This window comes from Pseudorasbora parva, chromosome 10 (genome assembly GCF_024679245.1).
Source record: "Pseudorasbora parva isolate DD20220531a chromosome 10, ASM2467924v1, whole genome shotgun sequence".
Lineage (NCBI taxonomy): Eukaryota > Metazoa > Chordata > Actinopteri > Cypriniformes > Gobionidae > Pseudorasbora > Pseudorasbora parva.
In genome coordinates this window covers 37,381,459-37,396,410 of record NC_090181.1, presented here as the reverse complement: position 1 = coordinate 37,396,410, position 14,952 = coordinate 37,381,459, and the positions used below count along the sequence as shown (strand labels likewise).

General features: G+C 39.5%; 1 protein-coding gene across 1 annotated transcript in view; it reads left to right on the top strand.

Annotated features, from left to right (window-relative positions):
* Positions 1-14,952, top strand: part of kif6 (kinesin family member 6) — a 340,398-nt gene that overhangs the window by 277,319 nt on the left and 48,127 nt on the right. The window contains exon 20 of the mRNA XM_067456029.1: positions 9,332-9,447. Within this exon, the coding sequence (XP_067312130.1) occupies positions 9,332-9,447 (116 nt within the window). The remainder of the gene's footprint in view (positions 1-9,331; positions 9,448-14,952) is intronic.

The window sequence follows — 14,952 nt, the reverse complement described above, 5'->3', positions numbered from 1 at the left end:
TCAGTGCCATAGTATGGCCGTATACGCAGGACTCGGAACCGAGGTTACGTTAAGTTCCCTTTTGAACAGTCAGTCATACTGTGTCGAAGACATACTGGGAACCTGTAAATTCCCGCCGTGTTTTCAACACTTTCAACACTTATTAGAAGGGCTCAAGACTAGAGTTATTGATTGATCATTATATTATATATTAAAGACATTGAAGGCCCATGGTGTCATAAACTAATACTTTGTTTGGTGACCGGAAGTCCTTTAGTGCGGTCACCAAAACTTACAAAGAGCTGCTCCGACTGTCTAAAATGGACAGAGCAGGTGTAAATGTCTCTCATCCTCAGAGGGTGGGAGAGCAGAGCAGAGGGTGTTAAAAGCACAGTGATTACCTGTGCTTTTAACAGTTTTAAAAGCACTTTGGGCACATAACCATGTCGCGGTTTGAGAATGACTTTAGAATCACCTGGACCAAATTCTATACATGTACATACGTGTTCACAGAGAGTGCTTGAATGTCACTAACACACTTAACTAAAGCCAGTGCTAATAGCAGGGCCGTTTTCAGTGAAAGCAGTTTTAGTTCGGACACTTGCAATGGTTTGAAGGCAGGTTCTTTTAGTGCTTGTAGGACCAGTAAAAGGTCCTAGGAATCTTGCTCCTACTATGCTCCTACTGGCATATAGGAGGTCGAGGAGGCTTAAGTCTCCTGGCTACTTTTAGGAATTTGATGACCATGTCATGTCTGCCTACTGATTGGCCAGCTATCGGTGCATGAGAAGACTTTGAGCGTGGATGGAGTGGGTCCTGCATCCAACATCTCTCGCAGAACGAGAATCTGTGATATCTGTGGTTTCTGGCTGAACACCAGTCAGAGAACACCGTCCATTTAAGGACATAGAGATGCCTAGTAGACTAGGCTCTAACTGGGTGGCATTCTAGGTCTCTTTGAGAGGCCAGACATGTAGTGCCCATAGACGGGGGTGCCAGACTGTCCTGTTCGCATAAGGAAACAAGATTTCCAGGATGTTTTGGTCATGTCCAGACACAGGTCCACCATCCGATCCGGACACGGCCCAGCCGCCAGGGGGCGGAGGAGGATTGGGCCGTCTACCGGGTGTCCAGCACCATCGCATAGCACCACGAGGAAGAGCCTCTTGGCTGGATAGGACCGAGTGGCAGTGTGTTGGGGAACCGGACCAGATTTTTTTTTTCTCTCTCTCTCCACTCTCTCGTCCTGTCGCTTGGTCTCCGGCTCCCGCTTCTCTCGTCTCATCTGCCCATACCCCAGACGCATGAGATGCGGAGATTGGGCCCCCCGGGGGGGAGTAGGCAATGGGGTATGTGGCGAGGTGAACGAGCGAGAGACATGGGAGGAGCGAGTGAGACCGTTGACTTGTGATTGCAAAGGAGCGTCACCTGCGAGCCACACCGGTCTCGAGTCCTCTCATCAGGGAGCTCGGAGGCATTTAAGGATGAGTGACACCAGTCAAGGATGAGAGAGGACCAGGCCTAGACTTTACGTTGAGTTTTGTTTATGTTTTGTTTTGTGTGTGCATGCAGTCTTCCGTGAGGGGCTGCCTGCGGTTTACTTTCGTTTTGTTTATTTAATAAAAGTTGTTGAATGTTCGCCGGTTCCCTCCTCCTTCCTTCCCATCTACGAACGCAGGATAGAAAGAGAGTTTAAAAGCATACATTTAAAGCCTGTGTTGTTTGTTATACCATGGCCTGTCTGAATACTTATACAGTAAATACTGAATTTTTGGCTGTTAAATACCAAATCAGAGACTAGACAAACTATAAACTTAGAACAATATAAATTCAATATGCGTGAGGAGTACACATACACAAAATATATCTAAAGATAAAAACACAAAAGTGACATAAATTAAAAGCTACCTTAGTCCGATTAAAACCTTTAAAAAAGTGCCTACTTATACTGGACAGGCTGGTTCTGGACTCATCACTGTCTGCAGTCATGTCCTCATCTTAAATATGTCTAACCTACGATTCAGAAACTAGCTGCTAATGCACGCTTATTCACATAAAGTAGCCTTGATGATCAGTTTGGGTAAGGGCAAAATGCACAATATTTAGTACCTTCAATGACCATTAGATGGCAATATCACTTTTTTTACTAGCAGAAATAAACTGCTTAGTTCCCATTCAGTTGGTCACTCTTGACACCACGTCAAAGTACCGACAAGTAGGATCTACTTTGAGTGTAACTTAACAAGTAATGCACTTTGGCATGCAATGATTGCACCAGCTCTTCAGGTTGATCTCTCCTCGTTTGTTGTTGGATAGACGGCGCATTGCAGTGGGGTCGAATTTCTCTCTTTCTCATTCAATTGTTTTATTGAGCAAAAACAAAAGGCTGTTCTCAGAGTTGGCTCGGTGCGCTGTTTAGAGTGCTGAAAAGGTGTTTTCACGGCTGGTAAGAGATTGCCTTCTATGAGAAAGAGAGCACGCATGACAGGCTGCACCTTTTCCCTGTTGATGTTGCCGCGACTATCCCCTGGGTGCTTCAGCATCCCAGAGAACATTTTCCCTAATAGAGCTACACAGATAGAGCTTGCATCTTTTTAAAGATGACATTCTACCTGTGGACCATCATCCACCTTTTCATTTGGACCATCATGCTCGGCTATGGGATTCAGTTCGCCCGCTGTCCCCCCAGGTTCACGGGCGTCTGCTTCACCTCTGTGAACGATGCAGACGCCCATGTCCTGTGTGCGGAGGTCACAGTCCTACTGGTGAAGGACGCGATCGAGCCGGTCCCTCCAGCCGATATAAAGTACCCAAGAAAACCAGTGGGTTATGGCCAATCTTGGACCTGCGAGCTCTGAATCGAAGCCTTCACAGGTTACCGTTCAAGATGCTCATGCAGAAATGCATTTTTGAATGCATCCGTCCCCAAGATTGGTTTGCAGGGTCTTCGGGTCAACTGGGAAAAGATCAAACTCGCCCCCGTGCAGAGGATCTCTTTTCTCGGTATGGAGTCGGATTCGATCCAACGGACACCGTGCCTCACAGAAGAGCTTGTCCAGTCGATGCTGAACTGCCTGAACACGTTTCAAGGCAGGATGACGGTTCCACTGAAACAATTTCAGAGGCTCCTGGGGCATATGGAAGCCGCGGTGGCAGTAACACCGCTCAGCCTGCTTCATATGAGACCGCTTCAACATTGCTTCACAGCCGAGTCCAGAGATTGGCCTGGCAATGCGGCACTGAGCATCCCACCAGCTTGCCGCCAAACCTTTACCCCATGGTTGGACCCCTCGTTTCTGCGGGCTGGAGTGCCTCTAGAACAGGTGTCCTGACATGCTATGGTCTTCAAGGATGTTTCGACCATGGGCTGGGGTGCCACATACAATGGGTATGTAGTGTCAGGGGTTTGGACAGGCCTGCACCTGCATTGGCACATCAATTGCCTCAAGTTGCTAGCAGTAAATCGTGCCACCTCAAAGGCCGGTTACGGGGCAAAGATGTATTGGTCCGTATGGACAACACTGTGACAGTTGCATACATCAACTGCCAAAGTGGTCTACGCTCCTGTCGCATATCGCAACTCGCCCTCATCTCTTCCTCTGGAGTTAGAAGTGTCTGAAGTCACTTCAGGCCATTCATGTCCTTGGTGTGCGCAACGGTGTGGCCAACGAGGTGTCATGAGCTGCGCACCCAGGAGAGTGGCGACTCCACCCCAAGGTGGTCCAGCTGATTTGGGTTCAGTTCAGGGTGGCATGGGTCAACCTGTTTGCCTCCCCAGCAATGTCCAACTGCCAGTGGTTTTTTTTGCTGACCAAGGGGAAGACTCGGCACGGTTGTACTTGCGCACAGCTGGCCCCGGGGCCTGCACAAATATGCGTTTCCCCCAGTGATCCTACTGTGCAAGATCAGGGAGGACGAGGAACAGTGCCCGGTTGCATAAAACACTTTAAGTGAAAATTTCCCTTAAGATCACCCTTAGGTTTCCCTTAAACTTAAGGGTGTTGCAGAAAATAACCCTTAAGTGTCACTTACTGAAACGTCATAAACCCTTAGAATTATCCTCAAATGTCTATTTTTCACTTAAGTAATCCCTTAAAACCGTTAAGTGTTGCATAAAGCCCCTTAACTGTCATTTTCCTAAGTATAGTTTAAGGTTAGGAAAACTTGACCTTAAGAGTTGATGAACATTAATGAGAAAAAAATGCCTGATTTTATTGATCCTGTTGAAGATGTAAATGTGCCAAGGCGAATTTTTCGCGATAGGGAGAATCCTCTGGACCATTTTAGCGATGAAAAACTGCTTCGCGAATATAGATTTGATCGCCGTGGGATATTTGAGATCGCTAACAAACTGGAAGGCGATCTTGATCATGTTACCCAGCGCAACCACTTACTACCCTCTGTGTTACAGTTGCTTATAGCACTTTGGTTCTTTGCAACTGGGAGTTTCCAGTCTGTAGTGGGAGATGTTTTTCATGTTCATAAATCGTCAGTTAGTAGAGTTATTCACCGGGTTGCAGGGGCTCTCTGCCGTCATTTAAGCCAGACTGTGACATTTCCATCATAATGTGCAGCTAGTGTGTTACCATCTGTGCAGAATTAGAAATGTTGTTGCAACATGGCCAGGGAGTACAGATGACTCTAGGATTTTGACAGAGAGCAAGATCGGAAGAGATTTTGAGGCTGGGATGCACGGTGGTCTTCTGCTAGGGGACAGTGGTTACCCCCGCCGACCATGGCTCATGACACCCTTCATGAATCCCCTTAACGCTGCACAGGCATGTATTTAATAATGTTACAGACAACTTAGATTTACAAATCATTTCAACTTAAATTACGTTTACCTGACTTTTTATATTTAGGCTATAGCCTATTAACTTTAAAAAGTTGAAAATTAAGTAAAAACATATAGGCTATTGTCAACTTATTGATCATATTTTTTCAATGTATTAAAATGTATTTTGACTTGTTGGTGATTATGGTAATCGTTTGATCCTAGGAAAGATACAACAATGACACACACATACGGTCTATAATTGAGAGGACAATCAGACAGCTTAAACGCAGATTTCACTGTCTCCACAGCGAGCGCTGCACGTTGAGCCTCCAAGGGCCTGCAAAATTATTGTCACCAGCGTTGTTCTTTTTAACATGTCAAAGATGTATTGTGAAGAGGGAGATGATGTCGAAGAAGAGGCTCAAGAAGCAGAAGCAGAAGAGGCTCATGAAGAAAATCAACAAGATTTTCAACGGGCTGGATTTGTTGTCAGAGATGCCATCGTAAATGCAAAATACCTATACAAATATGGACAGAATACACAAATTCATAATATTAAATTCTTCCAGAAATAAACAACTTTATCAAAAAATCTACATTGTACACTGTACGCCTTGATGTGTTGTAAACATACCTTAAGTAGCAAAACAAATACAAATTATGATAATCAAAGTTTTTAATGAGGCAGCAAAATATCAAGTTTGCATGCTACAAAATCTCCCAAATGGGGCAGAGGTCGTTGGATAGTTTATGTCATAAATAAATAAAAAAATCTGAAACATACAGTGCTTGAAATAAGGTCTTCTGTTCAACTGCCTCCACAGTAAAAATGAAAAAAAAAATCTGCGAGGTCTCTTTGCCACCAAGCATCGTCATGTGGATCCTGGCTTGTCTCAATGTTCAGCTAATGCTCCATGCTAGTTCCAACCTTAAAAGAATAAAAAAAAAGTTCAGTTTGCTTGCACTGTGACAACATCAGGAGTGTTAAATTAAGTAAGAGTTACAATGAAGCATAGTTGTACTGAATTAAACAAATTGTCACTAATTAGTCATTACATCTGCTGTTAAGTTTTCACCAATCAACATACTAATCCTCATGCTGTTTCAAACCCGTAAGACTTTGGTTCATCTTCGGAACACAGAAAGGCCTAGAAAGGCAGTAAAGATATTAAAGTAATCCATGTGACTCCAGTAGTTCAACCTCAGTTTTATGTGACAAGTGACAAGCGTTTATTCTAACCATAATTTACCACTTTATTTACAAAACATTAATCTCAACAAGTTCACGAGAACACCTTGACGCATGCGTGTTGTGTTGAAGAGAGAGCAATTATTGTTGTGTCATGTTTTTTTTTTTTGTTGTTGTTGCAAAAAGCACTCGTTTTGCTTCATAAAACTGAGGTTAAACCACTTGAATTCCATGGATTACTTTAATGCTGTCTGTTCTGGGTCTTAAAAGTGGTAGTTGCGTAGGTCGTCAATGGAGGGACAGAAACTTCGCAGATTTCTTTAACATTTGTTTTTCAAAGAACAATGAAAGTCTTACAACGACACAAGGGTAATTCATGAGATAGTTTACCCAAAATTAAAATTACTCCATGATTTACTCTCAAGCCAACCTAGGTGTGTATGACATTCTTCTTTCAGACAAATACAATCTGAGTTATATTAATAAATATCCTGGCTCTTCCAAGCTTTATAATGGCAGCCCATAATTTGAAGCCCAAAAATGCATCCATCCATTATAAAAGTGCTTCACACGGCTCCGGAGATTAATTAGAACCCATTGAAGTGAATTGATGGGATTGTGTAGGAAAAATATCCATATTTTACACGTTATAAAGTAAAATATCTATCTTCCAGTGGACCGCCTTAAGTATTCAACTTCTGAAAAAAGCGTAACTGGTGTGAGAATAACGTCGGACGTAGTGTAAAAAAACCTAAATGCCAAGACGATAACGTTGGACGTAGCGTAAGAGTTTTGAACTGTGAGAGGCATTACACTTTCTTTGTAAGTTGAATAAGGAAGGCTGTCTGCTGAAAATGTGTTATTTTAGTCTATAAAGTTTTAAATATGGATTTTTTTTCTAAAAAAACCCATCGATTCACTTCAGAAGGCCCTTATTAACCTCCTGGAGCCGTATGGATTACTTTTATAATGGATGGATGCACATGTATATAACTGATCATGTTCGTCTGAAAGAAGAATGTCATATACACCTAGGATGACTTGAGGGTGAGTAAATTATGGGATAATTTTTGGGTGAACTATTGGGTAATCTAGTAACAAGCAAAATCACTAAAGGGGAGAATAAATGGATGCACATGAGCCACATAGCAGTGCACTTTATCAAAGCTAATTTGATAGTGTTGCTTTTACTTACAGGCTGATGGGTGAATGTAATTAAGAAGCTTCTCTCCATTTCAGCATATGTTGGACACACCATTTTGTCCATTTGTGAGGTATGGCGATGATGGCAGGATGGCAGGAAGGGTTTTAAAGGCAATTTCTCTATGATCATCTTTGAAAGACAAGTTTACAGAAAAAAAAAACAGTTTTCACCTATACCAAATGTGTGGACCTGATTTCATATGCACTTAGACACAACCAAAACAACTTTTTGAAATTAAAACATACTGTATGAAAATGAGAGAAGACAGCTGGAAAAAAAATAATGAACTGGTTGTTTCCCAAACAACCTGGTTCTCTAGTAGCCCCTGCACTGCACATTGGCCTATCTAATGTTATTCAACTTACCAGCTTGTTAGTAGAGACTCCAAACCCGGAAATTTGCGTCAGATAAGGAAGACGTCGAACTTGTGTACTATTGGGGATACTCCAGGGCTAGAGTCGAGAATCACTGAGATCCGATCCTTCCTCTGCGTTAGAATGAATCGGGGGGGGGGGGGGGGGGGGGGATTATCCAGAAAAGTAAACTTTAAAAGTCTTTAAAAAATAATTATGTACAACTTGTTTCAATATCGTACTCACCTTTAATTAAATGGCAGAGGTTCAACTGTTCTAGTCTTTGCTTCACAAATGGATCCATTGGTCTAAAAAAACAGGTATAACACATTTAGTACAACATATTTAAAATAAAGGCAAAACTGTCATAGCTTCATAAGAAAACATACTATAATTGTATGATTTAGCTACTCCTGTAATACGTTTAATAATAACATGCATAAATATATATATATTCATATGACAACATTCATTATGAATATACCACATTTCTGCCAAATTATCATAGTTGCAGTTTGTGTTACTACGGTAAAACTAGGTAATTTGTGGGTTGGAAAACATTCTAACTGTCGTGAACTAATGTTAAAATTGTTAGCAGAATATTTCAGTTTTCTCCGTCAATGCTGTTGTGAATATCTGCACTCATTCATCTCACAACAGATATTAAGAGTAGTAAATTATACTGCTGGATATTTCGGCAAATTCAAACGCTTCTCCCTGGATCTCACAGCGCTGCTGTTGGTGTCATGTGACCGGATCTGAGCTCGCGCTGCACGGGCCGAGCTGATAATGCTCCACGCGGCATTAGATAGTGATTTCAGACTAGGCATAAGTTACTTACTTTCTTTATCGCTGTATTAAGTTTCTAAATAGGTACACTAGAATAATGTTTTTACTTTAGTACTGCTAGCGAGCTAACTGGGATGGCTATGATTTATTTCCTATCTCATTTTTCCAGAGAGCATTAAAGGGAATTTTTTAATAAAATTAAGTTTTCGACTATATTCAACGTTTCAGTACACAATACATAATGTTATACGAGTTGTATTCATAAAAAAAAAAAAAAAAAAATGACATGTCTTACCTTTCATTTCATAATCAGGCTGCAGCAGTGTCTTCTGTTGGCAGTAACTGGACGGTTTGCTGTTAAAATTTGAACCGTCACTGGGGAAACCGTATTTAACCCAATGGCCGGGTTATTACTAAAAATAACCCAACAATGTTAAAATAACCCAACATTTTGCAAAATAACCCAACATATTGACCCAATATGTGTAACCCAACGGTTGGGTTAAAAAAATAACCCAACGTTTTTTTACTGTGTACTACGACGTGGCGTCGAGAGTTACTGACTGAATGGGAACGTCTTTGTTACATATGTAACCCTCGTTCCCACGTCCCGTTGCCATGTCCTCTTTACCGTGCTGGGGTGCCAATTCACCTACTCGGCTCCTCAGCAAAAGACTAATTTGATGCAAGCACCTGTGCCTAATTTATACCCGCACTTCATGGCATGACCAGCTGGTGCAATCATTGTATGCCAATGTGCATTGGCTTGTTTAGTTACTCTCGAAATAGATTGGCTCTCATTAGCGAGATTCCTATTCGTCGGTACTCCAACATGGCATCTCCGTTCCCTCCTTCAGGGAACAAGGGTTACATGCGTAACCAAGATGTTAGGTATCATGCAAAATGATACTTAACTAAAATGTACAAAAACTAATCACATTTATTCAAATACTTTACACCACTGCTGATGAATGATGGAGCAACTGTGTAGCCTATCTTTACAATACCTCATGTCAGTGTATTTTTTTATTGTGTTACAGAACCTTGCCCTCAGCTGACCTCTCATTTACCACTATTCCTTTAACTGGAGATAAACATACTGACGCCGATATACAGGCTTTCATCAGAGCCAGACACAACCTGCTCAACAACAAAGGTATTATTCATACACACAGTGAGACACACTGAACCAAGAAAGCATTTGAAATATTAAAGAGAAAAAGGTGGATGAAGTCTTAACTTTATAGGTTTCAACAGCACCTTGTGTGGAACAGTTTATCTTGGATCAGATCAGGTTTCTGTGGACAACAAAAACAGATGCCCAAAATACAATGCTCCATATGAAGAGTGAAATTTGTACACACAAAGTGCTTTCATCATAAATTTGCCGTGGTGATGAACAATAAATACACTCGCTCACAAAATGAATGAATGTTTTGTGAGGCTAAATAACTTAAATGATGACAATACAACATAATGATATGTTCTGTTAGACACATAAGCAAAACAATATATAACAATGCAATACTAATACATATAAAAAATATGTTTTACTCACATAAGTGTAATGCACTCCTTCCTTCTGTGAACACTGTCTTCCCCACATCAGCTGGAACCTAAAAATAATGTTTAACCACTCATTCCACATCTACCACTTTAGAATCCGAAGGAAGCTTATGCAGCGACTGTGTTCTTCCACAACCAGGAATAGCGCAATATCTTGCTATATTCTTCGGCATGTTTATTGCTGCTGGCTAGCGTGAGCTGTTGAGTCGGTGGGTAGGGCTACTGAATTACACATGCTTATTATTCTGTAGAGGCAGTGTTTCGTCAGTCGATGATGTAAAGCTGCGAACACGATCGTTTTCTGGGCCTGGTGCCTATAAAAGCTTTTCTTTTACTAACAAAGACGTTTTCAGCTCTAAAACTTACAGGATAAACGGTAAAACTTTGCGGTTTGGGTACATGAATTATCATGAATTCATGCATTAATTAATGCATGACTTATGCATTACTACATGCATTAATATCTCATGAATCATCAGGAACTAAAAGGAATTCAAAGTCTTTCATTCATGACTTCATGGATGAACAACACCTTAATTAATACATTAACTAAGGTGAGTAAATCATCATACATTATGGTTTATTACACATGATAATGATGTTTTCTATGTTTAAAAATTGGTCTAATTCATGCATGTAAGACTACTTTCGAAACCACAATTTATGCATGTATGAATGTATTTACAGTCGTGGTCAAACTTTTTGGTAGCACTTTATAATAACGTTCCGTTGTAAGTCATTTATAACTGTTTAGTTAATGATGAACTAATCATTTACAAAACATTCATAAATGATTATCAAGTGATATGCTAACATTTTATGAATGTTTTGTAAATTCTGTTACAAGTCATTTACAAGTGATTAGTAAATACTTAACAAATGATTTATGAAACATGACTACGCGTTCATTAATGATTAATGAGTGATTTGTTAATTATTTTACATATATTTAGTAGATTCAGTTATAAGTAATTTACAATTGATTAGTTAATGATGAACTAATAATTTTACAAAACATGTAAATGCATTTCATAAATGTTACTGAATTGTATGTTTTGTAGATTCAGTTATAAATTATTTACAAGTTATTAGATAATGATACACTAATAATTTACAAATCATGATTATACATTCATAAATGATAAATATGCTAACGATTTACAAATTTTTCATAAGTTAGGCCTATCTTTAAAAAAAAAAGCATTTCATAAAATAATCAAACAGATCCTTAGTAAATGGTTAAGTTACTAGTTAATATATTATTAATCACTGAAATGTCAAATTACTACTATCTCAATAAATTGTTAATCATTAACAAATAATGATCAAACCATTAGTGAATGATGAGTAGCCTATATAATGTATTGATGCATATCCCAATGCATCAGATCAAGACGCATTTAATTCTTTGCATTTGTAGACATGATTTTATTAATATAAATAGGCTACTTTTTATTGCAAAAACTGACCAAAAACAGTATAAAAGTATTAGCTCATGTTGCATTCCAAGTTTTCTGAAGTCATACAATATCTTTATGTGAAGAACCGAGTTGATCTTAATGTTTTAATCATTGAAATGATGATCCCTTTATGAACGCATATTTCTTATATATAATTCAAATCATACTTCTGACTCTTTAGCATGATGCAAATGGTCACATGACACATAAGAGCCAATGGCATTTTACAATCAGATCTGACCAAGCCTGCAGTCTCCCTCTCATTTACTGAAGCTTTCGCGCCTCGATCGCCCCCCGGTGACCGGTCCCAGTATAGCCGCCCCTCTGTGATTTCTAATGGACGCGAGGCAAACTAAATAATAAAATTACACTTCAAATTTTTTCCCCCAAAGTTAGTTTATGTCACTGAAGGCAGTTATCATTACGATGATTTCATTTCAGGTGTTCGTTTTAAAAATAAGTTTAGTTTGAGTTAGTTATTTGATGCTATAAAAACGGGGGGTGTGACGTCATGATTGACAGCTGAGACTGACGGCTTCTCAGAGTGAAGTTGTCACTGAGGCACTAACAGACTTTTTTCGAAATTTTTGGGAGCAGATTAGAGCTTTAGCTTTAATTTCTACATTTCCATAACTGTTTATTTCACACCAACATAATTAATTGTTCTGCATCTGCCAGAGTGTGGGCGGGCTTTTGATATCGCGACTGTACTTCCTGCTCTACTTCCTGCGCTCTACTGCGCAACTCCGGTCCCGAAATCGCTACTGCGCAGACTCGGTCCCAAGATGTCCGCGCCATGCAAGGCTGCCTGAAAGCTTCAAATTTGGCAAGCGGAAACGGATGATGTCGAGTCGTCCATATTTTTTTACGGTCTATGGATCTGACGTAATGACGCAATTGGTCACGAGACACACGAAAGCCAATGCTGTCAAAGCTGATGTGACGTTTCTTCCTGGCGGCAAATTTTGAAATGTGTTAATCATTAATCATCGGGCGGTGGATGGACTCAACGCTGCTGATCGCTTCTGGGGATTTACTTCACACAAACCAATCGTTTGGCCTCAGGACACTTGGAATATTTGTATTTTTTGAATAAATTGTGAATGCAGTCGTATCTGCCTGTTTTTTTATATATAAAACACAAACGGGTATGTTTAGGGAAGGGATTGGTTATGTGACAAATAGAAGTTAAATGCTTGCAGTAATTAGATGAATTAACTATTTACACATTTCTATTGCAACAGGTGAGAAATAGCAGAATTTAATTTTCACATTTAACGTTACATTTGTTGTAGCAATCAATGGACGCATTTGTAACAGGTGAGAAATATCTACAAATGATGTGTAAAACGTTTACAAGTGATGAATAGTCTACACTTTAGATTAGGGGACGCTAAAAGCGTTTTAAATGCTTTGTATACGTGTGCAGATCATTTGTAACGCGTGATAAAGATTTGTAACTGATTTATTCATGCATTTGCAACATCATCTCTAGCAGGTGATGAACACTTTGTAGTGTGTACTTTAATGTAAATGCTGACTTGTGAGGGTATAGACAGCTGTCTTCACTGTAACGTGCATCTGATGCTTCACTGGAGGGTAAATCCAGTTCACATTATCACTAGACCCCTCACAGAACACCAGTCTGCACCATTGAGTGAAAGGATTTAACTTAACACTGCAATCCCCTGACTTTAAGTCATTTTAAAATGTTTATTAATTTGTCAACTAGTAATTTATCATTCTTTAAAATATAAATGCATACATTTATAAATGCATTTTGTGGGTTTTAACAGACCAGCTTAAAAAATTAATGATGCATCAATAAATTATATATTCATTATCTACTAATGGCTTGATCATCATTTGTTCATGATTAACAATTGTTTATTGATATAATGGTACACTGACATTTCAGTGATTAATAATAGCTATATTAACTAGTAACTTTTTTTGTTAACAACTGTTTATTACGTTATTTTTCTTTCTTTTTTGCCAAGAAATACAAAGCAAAAAACAACCATACAAATCTTGAACCCAACCCACCCTGTCCCACCCCTGGTAGACTTCAATAATAAATCACATAAACGTCGCACACCTGTGTGTGATAGGTCTTCAATAATAAAAAAATAAATACAAACATAGAATTTAGGAAAAGAAGAAAAAGTAAATAATAATAATGATAATAAACTATTAAAACAATAATAATTAAATAAAAATAATGATTTTACAAAGATGTTAAAAAGGTTGACACAGTATCAAAAGCAGCACACCATACATTTACAGTCTTGATATTAGCTCCATGCATACGAGCAGTTGAGAGTTCCATCGATATAATGTCCAACAAAAACGCTGACCATGTTCGTCTGTCCATTGTGTGAGAAGGGTTCCAGCGGTTAACTAGCATTTTTTTTTGCCGCTGTGAGTGCGGCCAACAGTAAGGATCTTTGTTAAATGGATAAAGTAAGGTTCCAAAAATCATTAAAAAAGAAGTGGCGTGGGGAGAGACAAATATCACAGCCCAAAAAATATGATAAGTCCTGTGAGAGCTGAGTCCAAAAGGGTGAGAGAGAAGGACAGTCCCAGAAAAAATGCAAGTATGTGCCTAAAGATCCTTCAGAACAAAGATTACACTTAGGAGAAGAGGACAGATTCATATAGAAACGTCTCATAGGAGTCAAGTAAACCCTATGAAGTAATTTCCAATGTATCATTGGATGATTGGGGTTCTTTGAAGACAGCTTAAACATCCTCCATACCTGATCCGAAAATACAACATCCACATCTTCATTAAGATCCCTGGCCCAAACAGTTGTAATAGATAAGGTGTAGCGCAGCCACATAAAGGGATACATAGATATATAGACTGCCGTTAATTCATTTAATTATTAACACATTACAGCTGTTGTATGCATTTCCCCTTGTCGTTGTTTGTCCCGGATATGTGTTGGTTCTCGTTCTTACTCTCGCGTGACTTCCGTCGGGAGCGTCAGGGAATCCCCAGTGACGTCATAGGTCCTGACGGCTGATGTGGCACATCAGATAAAAGAAGCCGGCTTACCGGCGCTCGGGAGAGGACACTCTCAGGAATAGTGGATTACGCGATCGATCGATCACTGCACAAGCGTTTGGTTATCACCGTCTGTGGATTTTTATCTCCCTAAGGAAATAAGAGTGGACTATTTCTGGTTGGGGTCCAGCACAGGATAACTCTGCTTCATCGAGCTCCCGGACTATAATACTGTACCGGTGAGGCCGATTCGACACACACACACACAGGACTTGGACTGAATTTTCTATACATTTTTTTTCTACCATTGTTAATATTGTATACATATATATTTGTTTATTGGGTTTGGGGTTGCTGATTCAATACACTTTGGTTTATTATCTAAGTGGTTGTTGTGATAAGTTTATTTGAGCACCTTTTAAGAAAAAGGATTAACGTACCGTGATAGTTGTGTAAACAGCCTTTGTCAGGCTGAGTGTTACATATTGGTGGCCCGTACGGGGATTTTCCTTATTAAGGTGTTTGAATTGTTTTTTTGTTGTTGTTTTTGTTTTTTCAACCGGAATTATGGATGAGGTAAATAGGGATGCAGTTGTTCAAGTTCAGATAGAGAATACTGATAACC